This window comes from Propithecus coquereli, unplaced genomic scaffold (assembly GCF_000956105.1).
Source record: "Propithecus coquereli isolate 6110/MARCELLA unplaced genomic scaffold, Pcoq_1.0 Scaffold77, whole genome shotgun sequence".
Lineage (NCBI taxonomy): Eukaryota > Metazoa > Chordata > Mammalia > Primates > Indriidae > Propithecus > Propithecus coquereli.
Window position 1 is genome coordinate 8,192,225 of NW_012153840.1, and position 20,181 is coordinate 8,212,405.

General features: G+C 59.2%; 1 protein-coding gene across 1 annotated transcript in view; it reads right to left on the reverse strand.

Moving 5' to 3' along the window:
- The window catches only part of CAMTA1 (calmodulin binding transcription activator 1), an 858,502-nt gene that overhangs the window by 67,778 nt on the left and 770,543 nt on the right, over nucleotides 1-20,181 (reverse strand). The window contains exons 10-11 of the mRNA XM_012662626.1: nucleotides 15,740-15,866; nucleotides 9,798-9,932 (exon numbers count right to left, since the gene is read on the reverse strand). Coding sequence (XP_012518080.1) covers nucleotides 9,798-9,932; nucleotides 15,740-15,866 — 262 coding nt within the window. The remainder of the gene's footprint in view (nucleotides 1-9,797; nucleotides 9,933-15,739; nucleotides 15,867-20,181) is intronic.

Sequence of the window (20,181 nt, forward strand, 5' to 3'; positions counted from 1 at the left end):
GTGGAGCTGGGTTGGGTGGAGGGGTCTCCGCTCACCTCGAGGAAGTCGCTTCCTCCCAGAGGCGGCGCCAGCCCCCACGCCACCCTCTTCTCTTCCCTGCGGCCGACGTGCTGAGTTTCAGGGCCACTTCTCCCCACTGCACGTAACAGATCGGCATCTCCTTTCTTTTCCAGGGAGATGGATTCTGGGAGCCGGATCCCAAGAGGCTAGGGAAGCCAGCCAAACACTGGCCCCAACCAGCCACATCCCCCGACTGGCCGATCTCTCTGGGGTCCTAGCTTGGCCGACAGGTCTTTCTTCCAGGTCGTGCTTTCTGGGGAACAGCTGACCCACATCCAAACGACGTGGCAGAATAATGGGAATCCGATGTAGCTGATTTAGGGGCTGGGGTGTAATAGCCCACGCAGGCCCGCCAGGCCCATCTGCACGATTCCTGCCCCCCAGCGACAACCAGTGGTCGGGACCTAGAGCCGACTCCACTGGGTCTGACATCAGCACACTGTTTGGGGATGAATCACACTTTATTCCTGCTTTGGGGCTCACTACCAGCCCCTGTTCCCAAAGAGGGAGTCTGTCTCTGGGAGAGCAGATGTGGGATCTCTCCACGAGCCCAGGGGAGAGAGGTCACCTTCCTGAGCCCACAGACCTGTCACACGGTCGGTCGGTGAGACCGACGTCAGGGGTGCGAGGCAGGAAAGGCAGTGGCGGGGCATTTCCTCCTGCCGCACCAGGAGGGGGGACGGGGCGGAGGGAGGCACAAGGTCTCCTGGGCCAGCTCAGAGTCTGGGAGGCCCCTGCCCTCTCCTGTCCTGCCCCAGACCATGAACAGGGGTGGCTCCGAGCACACAGACAGGCTTGGCACTATCTTATCTGGATTTTTCAGCCACCTCTCTGAATTCTTCAGACCCACGGAGCGCCCTCTTGCCTCCTACTGTCCTACTGTGCTCCCCCCGCGGGAGACACACTTCCCCACTCTCCGCTTGGCACTTTACGTGGCTGATGCGTCCTTTTTCTTGAAATGCCCTCTTCCCTCAGCCTCCACGGGGCCACGTCCTCCTGTTCTTCCTTCTGTCTCGCAGCTTCTTTCCTGCGGGACCCCAACTCCGGGGCAGCCCATGGTGGGCCTGCGGCCCCCGCTCTCCCTTGTCTACACTCTTCCACGGAGCGATCATGTTTGGACCCACGACTTTAAATCCATCTATGAGCTGATGACTCCTACCTGTCCTCTCATTCTGGTCTCTCCTTGGCCTCCAGACTTTCAAACCCGACAGTGAACCTGGTGTCTCTAACAAGACTATCAACAGTAACAACAGTATCAACAGTACCAACAGCGGCTAAAACCTAACTCTAGATCCTTCTCTCTCCCCAGACTTGCCGCTTCAAACTTCTCCATCTCGGGAAGCGGCCCGCTAGCCCTCCGGTTGTACCAGCCCCATATCCAGGCGTTACCAGTCATCGTCCTCTCCTCATTCCCCACATTCCAAGCATCAGTGGGACCCTCGACTTCAACCCCCCGTGCCCACCACGTCCCGCAGGAGTCACTGCTAGCAGCCTCGTCACAGCCACTATCGTCTGCTGCTAAACTGGCGCAAGAACCTCCGCGGTAGTCTCTGTGCGAGTGGAGACACAACCCATTTTCCACACAGCAGCTGGGTGTTCTTGAAAACATACACCTGAGCATGTTGACTCGCCTGCCTCCACACATACCTGGGCGTGTCAACTCACCCGCTTAAACATACACCTGGGCATGTCAACTCACCTCCTTAAACACACATCTGGGCAAGTCAACTCGCTGCTTAAACACTCACCTGAGCATGGGAACTCATCTCCCATGGCTGCCACTGACCTAAGGATGAAATCCCGGCTCCCTGCTGTGGGTGATGGCCCCTGTGGCTTGGCCCCTGCTCCTTCCCCTTCACCTCCCCTTACTCTCTTCTGGCCATGGTGGACTCTTCAGCGTCCCCAGCAGGCTGGGCTCAGTCTCTCCCTGGGGACATTGTTCTTGCTATTCCCTCTGCCTGGAATGTTCTTCCTCTGATCGTAGTTAGCACGGCGGGCTCCTTCTTGTCATTCATACCCCAGCTTCAATATCACCTTTCCATAGAGGCCTCCTCTGACCCCTCGACCTAAAGTAACCACCTGGTACCGTCTCCCAGACCATGCAGCTGATGGTCCCTGCCGATACTTGTCACCATCTGACATTTTCCTTTGCAATTTGTTGTCTTTCTCCCCCAGTAGAATATAAACTCCAGAGGATAAAGATTCCCCAGAGGCCAGACCAGTGCCTGGCACACAGCAGATGTTTAGTCCATCTTAGTGTTGGATGACACAAGAATGGACGCCCGGGTGGACAGAGGCCAGAAGACTGGTTAGGACATGTGGGATTATCTGGGCTGCGAGGATGGAGAGAAGTAGAGAATGTGAGAGAAATTCAGCAGAGAAAACACTAGGCTGTGCTGGGATGTGGGGGAGGAGCGAGCAGGGGTCTCAGGGACGACTCCCGGGTTTCTGGGTGGGATTATCCACAGAGGTGGGCAATGCTGCAGGAGGAGCAGTGTTGGCAGAGGGTGGTGGCCACACAAGAACAGCTGGGAGTCCTGTTTGGGCTATGTTGGCTTGTCCAAGAGAAATCTGAGTCGAGCTGTCCTGTGGGCCGTGAGATGGCTGGTCTGGATCTGAGTGGACACAAAGGAGCAGCCATCACTGCACCTGCTAGCGGAGAAAGAGCCCTGGGTGGGCACAAGCCCTCAGGGAGAGTGGGCAGAGGGAGGGGAGAGTGGTGGCCATATGGACATTTGCAGAACCTTCTGGAAGGAGGAGTGGGTGATAGAGACTGAGAAGGAGCAGTCCCGGAGTTGGGGGAGACTATGGAGTCGCAGAGCCAGAGGGCTTCACTCGGGGAAGGAGGCGGTAGCAGGGTCAGAGGTGCTGGGAGTCCTCTAGTCAAGTGAGGACCAGACAAGGACGTGCTGTGGCCCTGGCAAGAGCCAAGCGGGTCACCATGTGCGTGGCGTGTGGATGTGGGAGGCCACTCTGTCCTGCTGCCCCCAGCCATCCCTCGGCACCCACAGGAGGGTGTCCTCTGGGCAGCTCCTCCAGGGCGGGAGCTTGCCTATCCCACGTCAGTACTTTCCCCAAGTAGGCGCCACTGTTCACATAGTAGAAGCTCAATAAACGTTGACTGGGCTGCACTTCCTGTTACACTCCTTGAAACATGCCACCTTGGATTACAGGGTTGTTTACTCCCTAAGGGACTGAAGAGCAGCCCCCAGAGACTGGGCTGCACCCCTTCTTACTGAATGTCTCACATCTGGGGCAGAGCCCGGGGCAGGACCGACCCTCAGGAGGCTTCTGGTGTTTCCTGGGGTCGGCCTCGTCTTCAGCAGGGCCTGAGGGCTGGGATCATGCCTGCTTCTCTCCTAGATTCCCCTGGGGACAAGCCCACGAGAGATGCTGTGCTGAGTTGAATAGTGTCCCTTGAATGTTCAGGTCTACCCAGAATCTCAGAATGTGACCTTATTTGGAAATAGGGTCTTTGTGATTAGTGAATTACAGGTGTATAGCGACTGACTGGTGTCTTTGTAAGAAGAGAAAACAGAGACACAGAGACACACACACCGAGGGAAGACGGCCACGTGACAGCGGAGGCAGAGATCAGAGTTGTGTTGCCACAACCAAGGACAGACAGGGATTGCCAGCAGCCACCAGAAGTGGCAAGAAAGGATGCTTCCCCAGGACCTTGAGCGGAAGCACAGCTCTGCCAGGACCTCGATTTCAGACTTCCAGCCCCCACAGCTGAGAGAGAACACATTTCCGTTGCAAGCCCCCAGGCAGCGGCAATCTGTACAACAGCCACAGCAGACGGAGGCAGCGGTCAAGGACAAGCTGTTGACGATGACCACCAGAGGGTCTGAGCCTCCCACCTTCAAGCTGCAGAACAAGCCATCTGATCCCCAAGTGGCTGGGAAGCCAGTCCCGCCAGGGCCGCCTGCGTTGCCGAGCTCGGGGCCTCCTCCACAGCGTCTACTTTGCTTCCGGCCCTCACAGCCAGGACGAGGTGCAAAGGCTGCTTCCTCCGCCGCTGCAGAGGGGCCAAGCTTGCTCCTAGGTGCCATTTCTCTGCAGGACACCATCTGTGACTGCTGCAAAAAGGTGGGGTGAGGCCCAGCCCCAGAGTGACCCATGCCCTCCTGCACAAAGGAGCTCCACACAGATCCATGTGGCGTGGCCCCAGCAGCAAACAGCAGGAAGCCACTTCCCCAGGAAGCATCTGAGCCAGGCCCCTTGGGGCCTTGGGAACCCCAATAGCTAAGATGCTGCAGCCATTCCCACACGCCACGGAGCTAAGGAAAGCATGCTGACAGAGCACACGGACACCACCCCCAATCTGTGACCATGTGGACCCCACAGAGAACAAGGGAGACTGATTACGAGGAAGGACCCCGTGCTTTGGAGCAAGGCACCTACATCAGTGCTTCGACTCCCCCAAAGTGCCCCTGGAGGCAGGTGCGGGGCCCTGAGGCTTTGACTAAGGGTGTACTTCCCCACAGCTCTCCGAAGTCAAGACAATTCACCATGCCATTTCACCTTAAAAATTCTTGTGCATTTTGCATTCTACTCCATAAAACAAACCGTGTTTGTTTTAGCAAAATAATGATATTTTAAATTATTTAACAATGAAATTACTTAATGTTTGCCCCTCCCTCCTCCGTCATCTGGGACAAGTGATGCCTTTGGAATTTGTCCTCAGTTTCTGCTTGGCTCTATGTCACATGTCATGCTGAAAGTAACAGGAAGGTGGGCTGGGTGCGTCCTGGGAGGGAGCCAGCCCAGGAGGGGCCGGCACAGATGCACTCACCAGAATGACCTGGAGTGTCATTAAGGGAGGAAGAAGCATCCAGAGGCCTCCCAGGGGCCAGAGTCCCAGCTGGAATGGCCTCTCCTGCTGTCCCTAGTGACCAGTGGTCACTAGGTCAGTGTGTGGTCTCCCAGCTCTGCAGGGTGGAAGCTGGTGCTAGAAACCAGCCTGCAGGGGAGAGGCCAGCAGGACCACAGCCATATGCCAGGGACAGGCCCTCTTGCAGCTTACGTGGCGCTGACAGAGCTGGGGACCACCCCAGCTACACATCTTACATCTGTTAGTCCACCTGACGGCCAGAAGGCCAAACCGGGAGGCCAAACCTTGCCTTTCTCTCTCTCCACTTCCTTACGTGGGAGCGAGGCTCTCAGTCTTCCCAGACACCTAACCCAGAGCCAGGCTGCACCAGAAGTCAGAGGATAACCTCTTCTGGCCCAGTGAGCTGGAGGAGCAGGCTGCCTGGGCGCGTCCATCCTGCCCCAGGGCTTGCACAGGAGCCAGGCCCTGGATAATGATGTCTGAGCTCCCGGTCCCTGCTCCTCCTTCTGCCTGAGATGACAGGGTCCCTGCCCCATCCCTGAGGCCAGCAGGGGGCCTGCCCAGACCAGCCAGCCTGGGAAAACCAAGCTGCAACCATGCCTCACTCCAATCCTTTCACCCGGGCAGGAGGCTCAGTGCCTGAGAAGCAAATGAAAATAGAGCCTAAGTATAAGCAGCTTAGTGGGGTTCTGAGAAGGGGGCCAGTGAAGGGGGCCTGTGGGGTGGGGGTGGACAGGGGGATCCTCAATCTTCTCAACTTGGCCTTGGGGAGAATCAGATGCTGCAAGAAGAGAAAGAACAAGACACACAGACACTCCACTCACCTTCTCTTCTAGGGCCAGGGGTCACTTAAAGGTGTCCCAGTGCCCTTGACCAGACGAGGGCCTGCCCCACCCCCTCGGCTGGCTCCAGGGCTGCAGTGCTGAAATGCCTGGGTTTATTCTCTTTGCAAACACAGGCACAGAAGAGACAGTCTAAACAGACAGCATGTCCTTGAGTTCAGCACAGCCTTGGCTGTTTCATCCACAGGACCCACTGTGTAGGCAGAAGTGACAATTCCCAGAGGCCCTCCCCAAAGGGTCTCCAAGGTCAGTTGCCTGTCTACTTTTAGCCTGGAAGAGGTTCCCTTGCATCGCCAAATGAAGAGCTGCCCCGCTCAGATCACCCTGGGGTCCAGTGCAAATGGCCTGGAGTCAGGGCCCAGGAAATTTGTTCTGAATCTGTACCTTTGGGGAGGGGGTGAAAATGGCATTCCCAGAGAGCCCTGGCCAAAGGCAGTGGCCTCTTCCCTCCCCTCAGGCCCCGATGCCCCCTCTTTCTGGGACACCCCTTCCACCCCTCTGAGCCTGGCTGATGCCTGCTCAGGCTTCAGGTCTCACCAGAAGGGTCACTTCCTCTGTGAAGCCCTCCTGACCACTAGGCTGGATTCAGTTCTGATGTGTCCAGTCTGCACTCACTTAAACATGCATTCTTATGTACTGCAGCCCACCGTGAGCCAGCCCCGTGCTAGGCAACCGGGTCGCGGCAAACAGGGCCTCTTCCCCGCTGCCCCCAGCTCACAGCAGGGGGCGAGGCCCCCTAGGCGCTGCGGCTCCCGGTTCCGGGCTCCCAAAGGCTGCGCTTCCCTGCGGTGGCTGCGCCTCCTCCTCTCGCCTCTCCCCCATCACTATGCCTGGTCTCTGCCGGGACGGCTGTGCCCCCGCTGAGATTTTGGGGCCGTGGCGCCCCTGCGCCGCAAACCCGCCGCGGGGACGATCGCCCTCCGCTGGGCGGGGCTGCGCAAACAAAAGACTCGCGGCGGGGACAAAGACTGTCCCGCTTCTGCTGCCACGTGCTGATTCGCAGCGCTCCGGGTCCATGCCCCTCACCCCTAGCCCGGCCTTTACAATGGCAAAGAAATCCATTTTTTAAGTCACATGAAGGCAAAAATTCTCTTCCCTAAACATGTGCCCCCTCTGGGACGGCGGAGGAGACAAAGGGCGCCCCCAAGATGCAGAGAAGGACCACGACGGGAGGGAAACCCAGGCGCACACCCGGAATCGGCGGGGGACAGAGCCCGCGGTGCTCGTGGCCACGCGGCTCACTGGAGGGGGGGCTGTCCGGGCTCGGGCCCCCGGCAGTCTTGCTGCAGTCCGAACGCGCGGCGCCGCCCGCAGTTCCGCGAAGGGCACCCGCATTGCGGCTGCGCGCCAAGCGGGCGCGTGCGTGTGTGCTCGCTCGTGTGTGCACGCGCCGCCTGGACGCCGTGCCCCAGTTTGCTGGGCGCCGCAGTCCCCTCGTCCCCGCTCCTCCCCCCGCTCCTCCCGCACCACGGCGCACGCCTCTCCGCCCGTGAGCCCTGGGGCAGCGTGTGCCCCGCAGCCGTGGGGGCGGAGGGCTGGCCGGGGAGCCGCAGAGACGGGAGGGGAGGGGAGAGGAGGGCTTACCACTGCTCGCTGCTGCAGCATGTGCCCTGACACAAAATGCACTGCCAGGCAGAGGGTTGGCAAGAGGCCCCGGGGACCCTCGCGCTCCCAGCTCGCTGTCCCAGCTGTCCCCTTTGCATTGGGGCAGATTAGGCCCCTGGCGCTGCGTCTGGGGTGCTGCCCTCCTGCCCCCTTAGTATTTCTCAGGCTGGCGAGAGGCTGGGAAAGTGGTCCTTGGGTGCCTAAGTCACTTGTATTCATTTAGGGGAAAGAAGAACCAGGGAAGCTCCAGGCTTCTCCCTGGCCAGGTGGGGGCCAGGTGGGGCCTGGCAGTTCCTCCGCCCCACCTCCCCTCCCTTTCCTTACTCCAAAGGACACCTGGCCAAGACCAAAGGGAAAAGGTCTTTCAGGAACTTGATCTGTTCTCTGCAGGGCACCTGGGCCACGGTGGGTGGCAGGCTGGCCGGGTCCAATTGAGCAGGGCGTTCTGTGCTCCCGCCCAAGCCACTGTGGCGCTAATGTTTCCCTTGCTGTGCCCTGGCTGGGGCTGACACGAAAGCAACATGGCTCAGACTCCCTGGTCTTGATGCGGGATGGAGGGCAGCGCCCCGCCACATCCCCAACTTCTGTCATCTCTCCTGTGTATCCTGCAGGGGCAGGGGGTGCTTATTTCAACTTGCAGGCTGCAGAGGTCAGAGCTCAAAGCCCAGCTCAGCGACAGCCCAGTCCCTGAGGGCCTGTGTTTGTCAAGAAGTAGTTAGGGCTCTGCTTCCCCAGGTCTCTATCACAGCATCCTCCCCTGCAGGTAACCTCTGGGGTACAGCTGACTCTCTGGGCTTCCAGGGAGGCCAGCAGATGTTTCCTGTGCTCTGGGGCACTGCCTGGCTGTGACTTTGCTTTCTGAAAGGGCTCCATCTTCCAGACCGGGTCCTAGACTAGGCCCAGCATCCTTCGGTCCACCCTAGTGAGGCTGACCGGGTCACTCAGGGAGAGTCAGGCTCTGCAGAGCTCCCTACTCCAGTCCCCATTTGTTCTGCAAAACTGAAACCGGATTTCCTAAACAGGAGCCCCTGGTCACACTGCCCTTCTCTGTTACATCCTGCTGGTCATCGTCACAGCTCCACCTGGCTCCAGCCTCGCCAGGGATGCTGCCAAGGACAGCACAGTGCTCCCAGGCAGCCACTGCCAGGATGCAGAGCCTGCTGACCTAAAGCCATCTCTGCGAATATATCCTGAGGGTTTACGGGCCAGGGCAGCTGCCGGCCACCCTCTCACCTCTGGGACAGAGGCTGGATAAGGCCGAGGTTTGCACACTGGGTGGTTCAGGAAAGCTGTCTGGGTCATGTCCCCAGGCCAGACATCCTTCAGCAGCCCATAGCAAGGGGCAGTCTGAGAAGTGAGATGGTGGAAAGGCTGCTGTGGGTGGGGGAGGGGTCCTTAGGGAACTGACCCCTGCAGGTGGCCCAGGCGCAGCTAAGCCAAGACCCCAGCATCCTGAGCTGCTGAGGTCTCTGGCAGGGTGCTCCACAGACCGTCACCTCTGTGGGCTGTCCTGATACTGAAGTCATGTACAGCCATCCCTCCCACCATGTCTCCAGTGCAGAGGGCAGCCTGGGTTCAGCCCCTCAGGCATGCCCGGGTGTGGAAGGGCAGCCTCTGGCCCTGGTGTCCCTGCCTGCCTTTGGCAGTTCTTCTCTGCAGAGCCTCCGGTGCCTCAGTGGGCAGGGGTAGCCGACACTCACCAATCCCACGGACAAGGCCAGTGGCTCTCGGAGCCCTGCCCTCCTAGGCCAGCAGGTCTTGCCTGCTCCCTTGAACCCACTGGACTCCCTTGTCCTCCACCCTCTGCCACGACCACGATCCTGGGCTTGTCTCAGAGCTGTACAGGGCAGAGGTATTAAGTACAAACAGCCAAGAAGCAGACGTTTGAGGGCTTCCAGGAAAAGGCTGGGCTAGTTAGCCCTAAAAGGTAGAAGCAGTCAACATGAAGTTCTGGCCGTCCAGGCCTCCAAATCCAAAAGTAGCCCAGGCCTGAGCTGCCTTCCCAGCTTCTTCCGAAAGAGGCCTGGGACATAGCAATGGCTCCCAGGAACTTTCTATGCTCCCAGGAAGCCTGGGAAACAGCCCTGAGGGGGGTGGGGGGCCCCCGGGCACAGCAGGTGCTTGGACCTTGCTGCTTGGGATCTGTCCCAGAGGGAACTCTTAAGCTCCCTGAGGGCTCAGTTGGCCAATGAGACCACCCAACAGCAGTGACAGCCACAGGCCCAAGCTCACATACTTCATTCTGTCTGTCACAGGGAGACCGAGATGAGGGTAGGGCCAGCCAATGGCCAGCCACACAGCATGGTGGAGACTCAGCTGGCCTTCCTTCATTAGACACTGCACCCCTCCCCGCGCCTTTCTCGGTGCCTACTATTCTTTCACACCCTGTGCACAGGGTCCCCAAGTGTCACTTTCCCTCAGTGCCTACCAAGGTGACCCAAGCACTTTCTTACCGTCCAATGACAGCCAGTCGTGCTGGGAGGAAGGGAGTGTGGGCAGGGCCCGAGCTTTGTACTCAAACACCACCGAGTTGGAGATGATCTGGTTGTTGAAGGCAACTTGTAGGGTCACTAGACCAGTGTCATGGGCTGAAAGCAAGAGAAACAGAGGTCAGGTCAAGGAGTGGGTGGGTGGGCAACCTGCAGCCTGGTGAACCACACAAGGACCTGGAATGCCCCCTCCCACTAACCTCGATGGGTTAATGTCCAACCCTCCTCAGTCCCAGCCTGTGCCTGCTCATTGCTCAAGGCCCAGATGCGATGCTGCTGCTTCTAGGAACCTTTTCAGGTCCCCCGGCTCAGCCAGGCACCCTGTCATCAATCCTGTGCCTCTGTACTGTAACTGCCATGTGCCCCTCTGCTCCCTGGTGAGGGCAGGGACGGGGTACTCAGTGCAGACTGACTGAATGAGCAAATGAATGAATGCCCCCCGCCCCCAGCCCGTGGCTGGTTAACTTCTCCCCTCTTCCCATCCATCCTATGTGGGTTTGGGTACGACATTTGCTTTGGATTTCTTTGTGCTTATATCTGTTTCACCTTTTCCTACAAGCTTGTTCTGACTCAGTGAAGCCAGCATCCCGCGTATTTTTAGAAGTTCTTCTACTTCCCGGATGGAAGTAAGAGCTTCGGCTGTGCCCCTCTTTGTCTGGTCCCAGCCAGGGCAGGGTGCTTTGGACCCGGGGGTGCTGAGCCAGGGGTGCCGGGGCCAAGGTTGAACCTCCCTCCAGTGGCAAGAGAGGAAGCTTTGGGAAGGCAGGGATCTGTGGGTCTCAGAGGCTATTGTGGCCCCTACACAGGGCTCAACGAGTACTGTGCGTGCTGAACACTGAGAGACCGTCTCACTGTGAGCAAGAGGGGGCCAGCCTGCGGGGGAAGCCTGCTTCAGTCCCAGGGTTGAGGCTGCTACTCCCTGGTTCTGGTCCATATCCTGGGGGCTGGCCTGAGGCCCACAGAGGTGGCCCAGGGGGACAGTGGCCGTGCAGACTGCCCTGCCTCACCAGGCCACATCCCCAGGTAGACGTCAGGGTTATGTGCCCTCTGCCCCGCTTTTCCGGAACACCAGATGCGGACATCCAGGGCCTTCCCAGTACAGATTTACGGGGAGGACACACACAGGGATCGCGTTACTGTTTGGGCTCTTGGTTTTCAGAAGCTTACAGACTCAAGGACACTGTCCAAGTCAGCTGCTGCCTGGGACAGAGGAAAGCTGCAGCTTCCCTCTGCGGCCATCTGCTGCAGACCCCTCTTCTGGTGGGAAACCAACTCATCGACCAGCAGCCCCCATCCATCCAGGTGTACATAGTAACACAGCAGCCATCCTGCCATCGTCCCCAGAGCAGGCCTTTGGGAGTCACTGCCCAAGGGTGCCCTGGGGTTTTTCCCCTGTGCTTTCCACCCTGGCTTGCCACCTCAGCTCCAGGTCACAGCCTGAACAAGAGGGCTCCACGGCAGAGTCACCTAGGACCTCGGAGGAGCCTGGGCAGGGATCGCCAGCCAAGTTCAGAAACTCCTGCAGCTCTGACAGCATCCGTGGGCAGATCTCCAAGCTTGTGGTCACAGGCCTCCCTGGGGGATTCGCCTGGTTTACCAACAGGAAGGAAGGGCGGCCAGCGCACACCCCTCTGCACCCGTCTGTGCTGCTCCTCTTCGCAGCGGGAGGCCACCCCGGGAAGCCCACGGCTTCTCTGGGACTAGACATCCCAGCTGCAGGGCCCTTTTCAACTGCTCCTCTTCCACTGCTCCTGGCACTTGTACAACCTGCTGGAATGGCGGCAGACTCCAAGGCATTCCTCCCTTCCCCAGAGAGGCGGGGCAGAGGGGACCTAGCGTGGTCTCCTGGGTCCTGGCCTAGCAGCCCAGCTCACCCAGGCCCATCACGCAGGAGGCTTCCTGACTTATTTGGTCCATCAGCGAGTCCTGTGCCCATCTGTCTCTTTCCATCCCCACTGCTCCGATCCACGCTGTGGTCATTTCTCTCCTAGACTCCTGCATTAGCTTCCTGCTGAAGGCGGTGTCAGCATACCTGAGACCTGTTCCTGCTGGGGTGGTGTCAGGGGCCGTATTCCCACACCCCCAAGGAAACCAGTGGGAGTGTGGTGCCTAAGGGAGCTCTCCTTAAGCCCAGGAAGATCATCCCTCTGTTCCTACCTGGTGGCTTCCCTGCTTCTGTTGTTCCTTCCTGCAATCTGTTCTCCCACACGCCCAGAATTATCTTTTAAAGACATAATTTCGATAAAGCCACTCCTCCATTTAAAACTAATGGCTTCCCATTGCAAGTAAGAGCAAATTGAACTCCTTCCCATGGCCTAGAAAGACAGACGTGATTTGGTTTTGGTCCTTGCCATCGTCTCCAACCTGACCATGGTCAACTCCCCCCACCCCGCTAACTGTCCTGCTGCCTGCTGGCGGCCCCTCCCCTTGCTGAACCTCTTCCTGCCTCAGGGCCTTTGCACTTCCTTTGCCCTCTACCTGGCCTGCATGCTTTTCCTGCCTCTTCCCATGACTTTATCCCATCACCCAGGACCCAGCCTGTGAGAGGCCTTCGCTCGTCAGTGTATGGTAAGGAAGCTCCCTCTTCCCATGCTACTCCGTCACATTGCCATGTTCTACCCATGTGATCCAGCTCTACCAGTTATCTCGCTTGTTTCCTTGTTTGTCTTCTGTCACCCTGCTGTTTGCTCATGCGAGCTGGGACTGGGTCTGTCTTGATCTTTCTGCCCAGTGCCAAGGTTACTTCCTGGCATGGTGTGGCCAATCAATAATTATTTATTGAATAAACTGCTTTAAAACACACATCTTCGCCTCATTTTGCATTTCCTCTTTTGCCTTTGGTGACCTCCTAGGCATCCAGGGTGGGGCGGTCTGGCCGGCAGAGTCTCCTTGGTAGATTCCTGTAGCTTCTCCGGAGCCCGGCTGCCTCCCTCCCTAGCGCTCCACCTTAGCTCAGTGCCCTGACTTGGGGGACTCCTTCCTGCACCTGCAGCGCCCCTGGAGTCTTGTAGAAGACAGATGCCGGGCCTGCGTGTCTCCTGCTGGCAGCGATGGTGTGGCAGCTGCCCAGGCAGGAACCTGTTGCCAGTCAGGGCCAAGTCACCCCATCTGTTTGCTTGGGCAGGTGCGCCGGGCCGGTGGGCAGCAGCCGTTCCTGCCGCCTGTGCTCCCTCCTCTGCATCATTCCTGGCCCCGAGGTGGCCTGGCTGGTGCTCACAAGCCTCTGGGCTGTTCATTTTGGTGAGGCCAGTTTGATTCTGGCATCAAGTGCTCTTCCTTCCAGCTCAGCCCCAGATTCCTCTGGGGAGACCGAGAGCTGATGTCCCCAAGCAGCCTGCATTATCTCCTGGAGCAGTGGTTGGTTTGTGTGACCTGCTCCTCCCCGGGCTGGGAGCTCCTTGGCACCAGGTCTCCAGCTAGGGGCTGGGTCTCATTCTTAGCTCCGTTCCAGGCACCTACTCAGTGTAAGGCAAGCAAGGGCTGCTCTAGAATTATTTGGCAGATGGGGAAATGAATGAATGAATGAAAGAATACATCCAGTGCTGTGTTACAAAGTGACATGTTTCAATTCAGGCCTTAAAACAGAGATGTCCAAAGGAAACTCCCTTTGCGGGGTTAGCTGTAAAACAGAATGGCGCTCTAGCGTCCGGGCCCCAGCTCTCAGTCTGCATTGAGCCTGTGGCTTCTGGTTCCTGGTCCGAGACTCACTATGTCTGACACAATGAGCCTGAAGGACTGGGCAGAGGCTCTGCCTGCCAGCTCTGGGACCAGAACTGCCTGCTGAGACCCCAACAGCTCTGGTACCTGCTCCACATCCCCCTTGGGAACCAAAGCTAAGGCCTCATTAATGGGACACTTTCACGAGTTGAGTACCTGAGCCAGATGCTTCAGGAACCTTCTTAAACTTAATGCTGTCACCTGTCTGGTAGGCAGTTTTCAAAGATGTAGAAATTGAGGCCCAGAGAGGTCAACCACTGAGCTAAAGTCACACGGATGGTTTCTGGCTGCTCCAGGATGGACCCAGGTGTGACTGACTCCAGCCCCAGGATTCTGCAGGTCCTGACCTGGGCCCCCATCCAAAGGCACACACCGGCCAGTGCTCTTTTTTTGGAGGGGTCAGATAACTGAGGACAGGCCTGAACAGCCCTGCCCTGGGGCTTCAGCCAGACCAGAACCAGGAACAGGAAGTGGCATCTATTTTTAGGCCAGGCGAGCCCCATTCCAGCAGCAGGTGATGAGTGGTCTGTTAAATAACACGCAGCCCTCTCCCCCAGCCCTGCGGGGCAGGGGCTGCATTAGCCGTGGACAGCCCTGCACTGTGACAGGCTGACCCAGCCTGCCTGGCTTCCCGCTGGCTGTGCCCCAGGCCCAGCAGGGCTGCTGGGAGCCAAGGGGGCTGGGTTGGCCCTATGGAGCCAGCTAGGCAGGGAGGGGGCAGGGCCAGGAGGGGTGGGGGCTCCCTGGGATGTTTGTGGTGAAGGAGGTGCTGGGGTCAGGAAGAGGCCAAGCACGTGCGGCCAGCCCCTGGAGTTGGGATTCCTGCTCTGGGGGCTGCAAGGGGCAATCGACGGGGAGAAGGAAGAATGTTCCACATGAGCTCAGGAGCCCCAGGCTGGGCGCAAGGGGGGACAGATGGCTGGGCTAGCCAAGGTTCAGGTTAGCTAGAAGAACCCTGGGGCCTCCCAGCGCTGGCCGGCTCTGCTCCCGCCCTGGGGACCTCAGCTCCCACTTCTCTCCCCTGTGCCTGGCCTTCTCCACGGAGCATTCTCCTCTCCTTTGCAAGTTCCCTGGCTTCGAGTGACGGGGGCTGGGTCCCTCTGCCCTCTGCTGCCCCAGCCTCCTTGTCCCATTCTCCTGCTCATTGTTGGGGCCAGCTGGACAGCCTGTCTCTAGAGCTCTTGATGTGTGGCTAGCTCAGTCAAGGGGTCCTCCTGACACCAGCCCAGGGAGCAGAAAGCATGAGATCTGGAAACTCACTCATTCCTCCACAAATATCCATCCTTCTCTGTGACATGCTGGCACTTTGCTAGCCCTAGGGGTGCAATGGTGATCAACAAAGACACAGTCCCTGTCCTCACAAAGCCGAGAGGCCAATGGGGAGGTAGTGATGGCCGGAGGTCAAGGAGGAGTTGATTGGAGAGGGACGCCAGGCTAAGTAGATAATGAGGAAGCCCTGGGGGAGGGGAGAGGGTCAGAGCCACAGGGACAGCACAGAAGGACTCCTGGCTAGGTTTCTTGGGGAGGGGTCATTGAGCCCCCAAATTGGAAGCAAATTGTGTGCATGTGCCTTTTTCTGGGCACAGGGAAGGTGGCTTAATTAAATTCCCAAAGGAGTTTGTGCTGATTATTTTTAGTTTGACACCTCCTGACCCCCACCCCTCCCTTCACCCCTGTAAAACCTTCTCCATCCCTCTACGACCTGCTGTGTGTCCCAGGGGGATGGAGCCTGTGAACTGCATCACCGGGGCTCTCCTGGCACTGGTTGGCTTGGGCCATGCAGGCACGGGCAGGAGGAGGAGGAGGAGGCCTGCCTTGCCGCAGGGGTGGCTCCGGCTGCGGGAGCTCCTGTCCCGGCTCTCGCCAGCTCTAGTAATCCTTCAGGCTGAGGACAGCAACAGCTTCCTGCTGTGGTCATTCCTGAATGTATCACCTGGTTACCCTGCCCTAAATAGTGTCCTCATCACGTGCTCTTCGAAATGCCAGTTGAGTGTGCCTGTGCCCCTGTCTGATGTGGGGCCTATGGGCCAGAACAGGTGACATTCTAATAAGACTATCTGGGACCTACTTCTTCACAGCTGAGGAAACTGAGGCCTAGAGCAATGACACAACTAGCTCAAGGTCACCCCAAGGCCGACTGAGTCCACTGTCCCTCGGCCCCCACACCCTGTGGGGAGCAGCCGTCTCACCTGGGCAGTAGCAGCGCAGCACCCCAGGCTGAATCAAGGATGCAGGCACTGAGATCTGGTCGAACAGGCAGCTGTAGTTATTGCTGGCTTCTTGCCACGGGCCTGTGATGAGGACCTTCACTCCTCCCTGGAGGGCACAGAGAGAGGGACAGAGATGGTGCATGAGCCACTGAGGGAGTCAGCCCGGGGGGGGGCCCTGTGGCCACACTGCTCAGATGGGGGTCTGCTCCCCTCCGCCACATGCTGGTCAGACATGCAGATTCCCAGGCCCTTGCCCCAGGGATTCTAGTAAGCCCAGACTTTGGAGAACCGCTGCGCCAGGGCTGCTCCAGGACTATGTGGGGAAAAGAGGGGCTCACGGCTCCCCTCCCCCACCGCAGGAAGCCCCAGGGCATTCCTCAGTTGGCAAACAGCACGGGGGCGGCAGCTCCGCCCTGACTCTCTCCTGCACACCTTGCACAGGGTTTTTCAAACCGTTTCAGCCCATCATGCCCCTGGGAACTGGCCAGGTGGGAGCCCTGGAAGGAAGCGGAGGAAAGAGAGGGGACCTGCTGTCACTTGCTCGTGGACAGACTGAAGGAACTCCACGTTTTGAAAACAGGTCTGGGTCTGGGCATCTGAGCGTCAGCCCAGGGAACAGAAGTTCTTGTGGGGACTTGAGGAGAGCCCCAGGAGCCCCAGGGTGTGGCGATGGCAAGGGAGGGGCCAGCCAGGGGAGGGATGAGGAACTCTTAGAAAATTCGCAGAGACTGAACCACTGGGGAGAAGGGCCCGGGAGAAAGGCCCGGCTGGAGAGGTTGCGCCTGCCCAGAGCCGAGTGTGGGGTCAGGGCTGGGGGTGGGGTCAGAGTGGGGACTGGGCATTGGGGCCACCTCTGTGCTGAGCTGTCGAGGGCACTCGCTGTGTGCCACCGCGGGCCAGCAAGTCCGCCCTGCGTCCCACAGGCAGACAAAGATTGTGCAGCCTGGCTGGGAGGGGCCTCGACGACCTTCCTCAGCTCCAGGGGAAAGGACCCGACCCCCAGGGACCCCCGAGGCGCCCATGGGCCGGAGAGCATCAGGAGGCTCCGGGACTCCCCAACCTCCAGCTCAGTAGAGCACAGGGCGGCCCCACGCCCCGTGCCCAGGGCATCCTGTGTCCTGGCCATTGTTCCCGCTTGGTGGCTACTGAGAGGGCGCCTCCTCTCCCTCCAGCGAGTCTGAGGTGGACGATGCGTTCTAGGTCCCCTACTTACAGCGTAGCCGGGAACAGGGGCTGGTCACTCAGAGTGCAGAGGGTGGGGGCGCTGGCCTCTCTGGCTGTCCTGGCTAACCTTGGGCGGACCCACCCCCGAGGCGCCATCCACCCCACCCCCAAACCAGTAAACACCTTTGCCTGCAGGGGGGCGGCAGCTGCGCAGGTCAGGGGGAGACCGCCACCTAGTGCCCAGGCTGGAGAAGGCGCGAGGCGCGCCAGGAGACTGGCGGCGGGGAGTGTGGAGCACCCGAGCCCCCACCCCACCGAGCCCTCCTGCGGCTGCCGACGCCACTCATTCCTGCTCGGCCTCTCGCGAGCACTGGCCCAGCCCTGCCGCGGAGGGAGCTCCAGCCTCCACAAGAGCTTGCTCCTGATTCTGCCCACAGTGTTCCTGGAACCCAGACCTGGCCCAGGGGTGGCCTGGGGCATCCTGGGGTGGGGGCCGGAGAATGTTTCCAGGGATGAGGTGGAAATGGCTCCTACTTCCACCACTGATGGGCCTCTGCCAGGCTGGAGGCCGTTCCACCTGGGCTGGGATGGCTTTGGAGGGGTCACCTCACTGGTAGGCATCCAAAGCTTGGGGGCAGTGGAGACAGCTCAGGACCAGGAGCCCAAAGCAGGAAGGAGGTCTGCCCCTGCCCTCCAGTAGCTGTGTGTCCTAAGGCAAGTGGCCCGACCTCCCTGGCTGGCATTTGATCTCTAGGGGCTTGTGTGGCCCTAGCATTCCTGGTTCTGATACACTGCTCCGTGGTGAGATTTGGAGCTCCATGGGTGTGGCGGAGAGCAGGAGTGGGTGCCTCGCTGGGAGCAGTGCCAGATGGACAGGTGGAGCCCAACTCTGGGATGTCTGGAAGCACCAGAAAGTCAGCTCAGGGCATCATCCTCCCTGGATCCTGGGAAGTGCAAGAGCAGTGGCTTCAAAAGGCCACAGACGGTCACCATGTGAGGAAAAAGGGAAAAAAAATAACCCCAATCAACAGCGGCTAGTGTGAAGCTGGGGTTGCTGTGGGGAACAAAGAACCGCAGAAATTACTGGAGAACATCAGGACCTTCTCCATGGAAACCTCTGCAGGACGGCTCAGCATCCATCAGTTCAGGGCATGGTTCCCATGGCAACGGCTCGCCTGGCTGCGCTGAATCGCTTGTGATGTGCTTGCCTGAGGGCTTTAATTGCAGCCTCCTCTACCTGCTGCAGCAGGAGCGTCAGTGTCGGGAGATGACGCAGGAGGATGTGGGGGTGGGGAGGGAGCACTAAATGCCATCTGAGGTCTCTGTGCTGAGAGTCCTGAGAGTCCAGATTTCTGATGCAGCCAGGGCACATGTGGGGCATAGGCGCCTCCGGGGTGTGTGTGTGTGCGTGCGTGTGTGTGTGTGTGTTGGCAACCAGCTGCAGCTGGAGGTGAAGGGTGGACAGAGCATAGGAGAAATGCCAGCAGCCCATGGGAGGGAGGGACACTCAGAGAAGAGACAGCAAGATGGCCCAGCCACAGCATTTCTGTAGCATGGATGCCCAGGAACCATCCAGGTTTAGACCTGAGTGGGGGCTCTGGGCGACCATTTAGCCTGACCCCATATTTGCAGACTGGAAAACAACGCCTGGGCCTTTGTGCCTGGCTGCAGAGCCCTCCCTGGACCTGGCCAAGCCTGGCTAGAACAGGCTCCCTATGCAGGAGGCATGCGGACCTGACAAGGGGCAAACGGGGACCTGGGAGGGGAGAGGAGCATCAGGGGAGAAGGTGCCCTTTCCTTCAGAACCAAGGCAGGGTGGCACCTGCTGTGGCCTGGGGACAGTGGCATGGGCGGGAGAGGACAGCAAGGGGGTAGGGGCAGATCACTCTGAGGCCTCACTGTGCGGCCACATTGGGCCCCAAAGGGCCCAGCAGGCTGGCATCTGTGCATTTTGCAAATCAAATCGAATTTGAGCTGCTTTTGTTTCTGGGTAACTGGAAGCATCCAGAGCTTCTGGAAAACCAGGGTGGGACGCTCCCTTCGCCAGCCCGCCAGGCTGCCATTGCTTTTCCTGTTCCTGGGCCGCCCTCGCGTGGTGAGCTGCTGAACTGACTTTCTCCAAGACAGTTCAGGGATCCGCAGGCGGGTAAAGAGAGGAGAGAGCCAGGCCTGCCAAGGTCCCGCTGTGCCTGCCAGGCCCAAGAGGGCTGGAGTGCTGCCCTGGAGCCGGCCCAGGGACCTGCGCTCACAGGCCAGGGCCCCAGGGAGAGAGGGGCTCCTCCTCCCACCTCCTAGCTCCTGCAAGACTTGGGCTCCAGCGAGCCCCTAAGCACCCCAAGGACCAAAGCTTGGAGGTCCTAGGACTTGGAGTGCTTCTAGGCCACCTCCTGTCAGCCATTTACAGATAAAGAAACTGAGGCCCAGTCAGGTCTCGAAGAGTCAGGACCAGAAGACAGCTCCGACTCCTGGCTCCAACCTTCCCACTGCACGCCAGTCTGAGCCCACCCCCCATCCCTTTTTTTGCTTTCTTAGGCCCTGTGGGCTCGAGAGAGAGAAGACACCCAGCTGGCCTTTGTGGAGGTTGGGGAACTGTGGTGGGCACTGTGACGATGCCACTGAGCTCAGTGCTACTGACAGGAGCAGGAGTCAGAAACAGGGTCATGCCGGGCCACACCGGGCCAGGTCCTGCTGGGCTCTAACTAAGGGGGGTGAGGGGGGTGGGACCAAGGCCACGTAACTGAAGAGGCAAGTGCTGCGCTGAGCATTTCCTCACTTAATCCTCACAACATCCCAAGGAGGTATTGCTGCTCCAATTCTAGAGACAGGAAAGGAAAGGTGACCTTACCCAAGGTCACTGGGTAGTAAGTGTGGAGCCAGAATTTGAATCCAGACCTGCCAGCCCAACCCTCTGCTGCTAACCATGTGCATCTGCAGCTGCCTCTTGGTTTTCCTAAGCAGGCTGTGCACAGACACAGTGCACGGGCCGCAGCTGTCTAGACACCTGCCTTAGTTCAGGCTGCTCCTGTCCCAAGGCTGGGCCACTAGCTGGGCTGATGTAGAATCTGAGAACTGGCAGCGGGGGCAGGGGGGCATTTACACACAGATTTTCTTAACTGTGGCAGAAGGGAAGGAGGAAGCCCTCCCTGGGTGCTCCGCAGCAGCCCTCACCCTGGCTTCCAGGGAAGGTGGCAGTGGAACTGCGGCAGCCGTGGGCAGCCACCTCCCAGGGTGCAAGTGTCCGATCGGCCCCCGAGGTA